Source organism: Olea europaea, chromosome 11 (assembly GCF_002742605.1).
Source record: "Olea europaea var. sylvestris chromosome 11, O_europaea_v1, whole genome shotgun sequence".
Taxonomy (NCBI): domain Eukaryota; kingdom Viridiplantae; phylum Streptophyta; class Magnoliopsida; order Lamiales; family Oleaceae; genus Olea; species Olea europaea.
In genome coordinates this window covers 29,013,513-29,018,346 of record NC_036247.1, presented here as the reverse complement: position 1 = coordinate 29,018,346, position 4,834 = coordinate 29,013,513, and the positions used below count along the sequence as shown (strand labels likewise).

Sequence of the window (4,834 nt, the reverse complement as noted above, 5' to 3'; positions counted from 1 at the left end):
GATTCTAGTTATTTTTTTAAATAAGGATAGTAAGTCATCATGGCAAGAAGTGACTTTTGAAAGACATAATATACTTAAGAGTTTTTCAATATCTTAAATTTCCAATACTTGATATTTAAATTTAACAAGACAAAAATCTCTATATATGTGTGTGAGTCAAATATATATGACTAAATTTTTAGTATTCTTAGAAATTTATAAATCGTATTGCTGTATTCTTTTGAAATCAGTAGAACTTATTTGATCATAAATATTAACAAGAGATTTGAAATCACTTTAGAGTTAACATGAGTGAAAGACTCCTAACCAATGCTTAAAATCGTTCTTTTCTTTTTCTTAATTCATAAGAAATTGGAAATATTTCATCTTATAAAAGGATCAAAACTTATTATCGGTGTGGTAAGCAACCAAATATATATTTTTCATAAAGTCTTCGAAGTGCATTTTTGTAACGATATAGTTCTTATAGCATCTTCAACGGGCTCTTTAAATATAAGATATCTCTATTTCAAAAATTCAACCCTTAAAATTTTATATCTAATTTAATATTTTAAAATAAAAAGCGAGTTTGATTCTCTAAATTTGGAGAACCAAACACACTCACCATAATTATATGCATTCATTTTAATGGAGGAAAACAATATAGTAATTTGGAGGGAAGCTAATGAAAATAAAAGTAGAGAATACAATAAATATTTTTTCAGAGTAATAAATTAAGTGTTAAAGATAAAAAGTCTACTGAAGTATTTAAAAATTAAATATGCTCTTTAAAAATAGAGAGTCAATAGAAGATACTCTTACGCTAAATCTATCTACTTCATCACTACCATAATCTTGCCAACTCGAGCATGTAATTGACATTAATTGCAAAGCTAGTGCATTAACTGTTTCAGTACAGAGAATAGTAAATGGAGTTGGCAAAGATTATTTTCGTAGTAGTTTGAGAATTGCGAAAGCTTATTTTCGTAGGAGTATGATAATGTCATTAATATAAATTGTATCCTTTTTGTAGTTATGCGTATGCTTATAAATATAATATTTTCTCTTTATAATTAATATATACACCAAAAGTTATACAAATTTTACTATTCTTTTTCTAATTTTATGTCAAATCATATTAAAATAATAATCAACTAACAAGTTACAATTCATCAACTTTTAGTCACATGAACCACCCCCCCCCCCCCACCACGAGGAGTCCAAATTGCCCATTTAGTTGTTCACTCAACTCCTCACTACAATTTTTACATATCAAAATTTTAGAAGTTGCAACTCAAAAATTATAGTGGGTTTTAATGCCTTTAAATTGTAATGAGGCGATAAGATTGTGTCAGCGGACAACAAAAATGAGATAGAATATATGCGACCACCTTTTTTAAGCCAGAAAAAAAAAAAGGCTTAATAGATAACACATCATTACATTGCATGAATTTAAAGTTTCATTTCCATAAGGAAGATATCAAAAGCTACATATGTCAAACTCACACATCCTCGCTTTTATTCTTCTTGACTAACGTCTAAAATAGATTTCTGTCTGATTTCTTATTCAACTAGTACTAGATTATATATTTTGCATATGCATAAGCCATACTATAAAAAGGTTATTTAGAATAGCCTCAAAATTTTTTTATTCTCTCATACTAAATTGCCTCAAACCCTGAAAATCACAAGAAAAAAAATAAAAGATTAAAAAAGGAAGCACTAATCGCAAGAATTAATTGTTAAAACACAAATCGATAAATAATAAAAAAAAAAAATCATTAACGAACTAGAAATTGCAAGTTTGCCTACTGGATATAGTCGATGCGGACTCTCCCAGCCTTAAGATTAGCAATCCTCGAGAAGGCATCTTGAGAGAGAGTAATCTCGTTCGCTCCGCAGCCTGGGCAAAGATCTACGATTTTTACAGTTATTTCACCCCTTTTGCAAGGATGTGGTGTTTTGTTGGTGCCTCCCAAGCACCTAACTTTATACCTTCTTCCACATACTTTTCCACCATTGTACAACGTAGGATTAGCACCTGCTATCATGATGCCTTGGTTTCGGTTGCCATAGCATGCCGATGCTACAAAATGTATAACTATATGTGTAACTCTGTTGGAAGTCTTAAATTTGGATAATAGAGTTCTATAAAGAGCTGAAAATCATATAAATAATTAACATTTACAGGCTTAAATAAACATAAAATGTACACTTACGAAGATAAGGTCGAGCATAGTAAACAGAAGTTCCCTGCTTAGAAAGTACAACTGAGGCAAAACATGCCAACGTGCCCAAAAACATAAGATGTCGAATTTGACAGCCCATTTTCTGTATGTTCGAAGTACTAGTGCCCAGAGAGTATATGTTGTTTGACCCTTTTTATAGAGGCAAAAATGTAGAACTAGCCAACTGTTTCATGCTCATTGGATCGAACAAGTCAATCATTACATTGATGCTGTATCCCCCAGTTTCATTGTTATACTGTATATTGATTTCTAATGTGCATCATCTACAAGACTGAATTTTCTTTCAAGTCTTTCACTAACTACGCATCACATACAAGACTTAAAATTCTTCCAAGTCTTCCATTTACACTCTCTTTTGCTGCTAAGCTTACCCGGTTTGTGAGCAGATTTCCTTGGTAGAATATGATTTTCATGAAGAATTAGGTATCTAATAGCGCATTTATAAGTGCTAAGTCACTGTAAAAAGAAAGATATATAAACAATAATTTTAATTGGAACAAATTAAAAAATTCACAAAATAGACCCTATAATTTTTTATGTGCAAGAAAAATTTACAAAGAAATAAGGGGACCTTCCCTTACCTAGAAGAGAATGCAAAAATTAGTTACAAATTACGTGTCTACCAAGCTACTCCTAGCATCTAACCAAAACACTACTAATTAAATTACAGCCAACCACAATTTAAGTTTACGTTAAGTTGTGGAGCATGATTATTATCAAACCCTAATTATTGTCATTTCGCGGAGTTGGTTGCAGATCCACCTCCACGATGAGGCTATCATGGGGTTTGGAAGGGGGAGAGGCTGGCCCCCCCTTAGAGGTAGTGTGTGGAGCCCTCCAGATGAAAATTTCAATTAAGATATGTTTAGGAATTGTGTTGTTATAAGATTCCATGAAGTAATAGGATTGCTTGTAAAATTTGGTTTTGTCCTAATTTATCTTATTAAGAGGGAGTAGTCATTAAACTTTATATATTATCATCAAATAGATGGAAAGAGAAGTTAGATAAATACCTAATTAATATTTTCTCTTGTAAACATTTTTTTATCATAGTGAATTACTGTAGCGGCGAGAATGGGCTAGTTTCACATTGAAGTGAACTTCTATAAATCTTGCGTGTTCTTGATTGTTTATTTTCTTTCTTTAAATTGATTGCTACTGGTGGAAAGAATTATGGTTTATAATTCCCAACAATAGGTATAAGAACTTTAGGTTTTTTATTAAGTGCAATTACTGGTGAAGAAGGAACGTCGCTAGGGATCTATAATTTTTGATGGTATGGGTTTTGCATTTTGAAAGATGCAGTATTACAAACTGAATCCAAGAAAACATAGATGAAATCATAAAATCGCAGATTACACCATAAACCCTAAATCACAACATCAAGGCTTAGATCTTTCAATCGAAGGCTCAGACCACACCCATTTACCATCACAGAGGCACCGGGACTCAAAACGAACCCTCACAACCCAACACACCAAGGTCACTTCACTGGACTCAAGAAATCAAACTGCCTACCTTCGGTCGATCACTCACACAAAGGAGAATCACACAAGAACACAATTATCACAAAGATAATCAACCAGAAACCTCACAAAAAGAAGAAGGAAGGGTCACACAGACAAAGGAACTCGAAGGTTCCAAATGGCAAAGAGAAAGAAGAAAAACAGAAAGTGACGATCCAAGAGCCAAACAGGGAGTAAGGAGGATATTTATAGTAAATATCATCAACCGTTGATCAGCGGGTCAATCCAACGGTCCAAGAGCGACTAATGGTGTGTGGGCTGGATATTGGGCTCGGTTAAGTGGGCCTTCTAGGTACATATTTAATGGACCAAGTAATAAATCCAATTTGGGCCTTTTCATCATTGCCTAACAGTTGGACTGGATCAAATGGCATCACAGCCCAACAATGCAGTTTGAGGATTATTAGTTCCGTAAAAAATTACACCATCATCTTCTGAATGAAAAGTCAATAGGAATGACAAACAATGATTGAAAACTTCTTGATCATTAGTTATTGGGTATTATCCGATTGACAGTGTCGAGGAATGTTTGTCACAACGTTGCAATGGAGAAAATCACTGCATACTTGATGAAAGTACTGTCCGATATGTATGAGAAGCCATCCGCTTATAACAAAGTACATCTGATGAAAAATTATTTAATTTAAAGATGGCAGAAGATGCTCTAGCAGTAGCATCTCAATAAATTGAATACAATCATCAATCAGTTGGTTTCTGTCGAGATTATATTTGATGACGAGGTCTTTGCCCTATCCTATTAGCATCACTACCGGATAGTGGGAGCCTATGTAAAACTAAAATTTAGTGATGTTCATGATACTATTCATACTGAAGAATTTTGTAGAAAAGATTCCAGAGAATCTTCAATGTTGAGTTCTACCTTTAATGTCGAGAATAGGGAAAGAGGTTTCGATAAAATTTTCAATAAAGACAACGGTGGGATGTGGAGGAATGGTAAAAGTAAGTCCAAGTCCGGAAAGAATGTAGAATGTTGGAATAATGACAAAATTGGCCACATGAAGAAGAATTCTAGATCACGAAGAAGAAGGAAGAAAGGAATAAGATAGTTGATTGAAGAGG

The 4,834-nt window shown here is 33.2% G+C and overlaps 1 protein-coding gene across 1 annotated transcript; it reads right to left on the bottom strand.

Annotated features, from left to right (window-relative positions):
• Nucleotides 1-1,772: 1,772 nt before the first annotated feature.
• LOC111404962 (EG45-like domain containing protein) lies at nt 1,773-2,454 on the bottom strand. The gene is made up of 2 exons (XM_023033684.1): nt 2,199-2,454; nt 1,773-2,065 (listed from the first exon to the last, which is right to left on the bottom strand). Exons 1-2 carry the CDS (start codon nt 2,305-2,307, stop codon nt 1,788-1,790), a joined length of 387 nt encoding a protein of 128 aa, XP_022889452.1. The 5' UTR covers nt 2,308-2,454; the 3' UTR covers nt 1,773-1,787.
• Between the last annotated feature and the right edge of the window lie 2,380 nt (nt 2,455-4,834).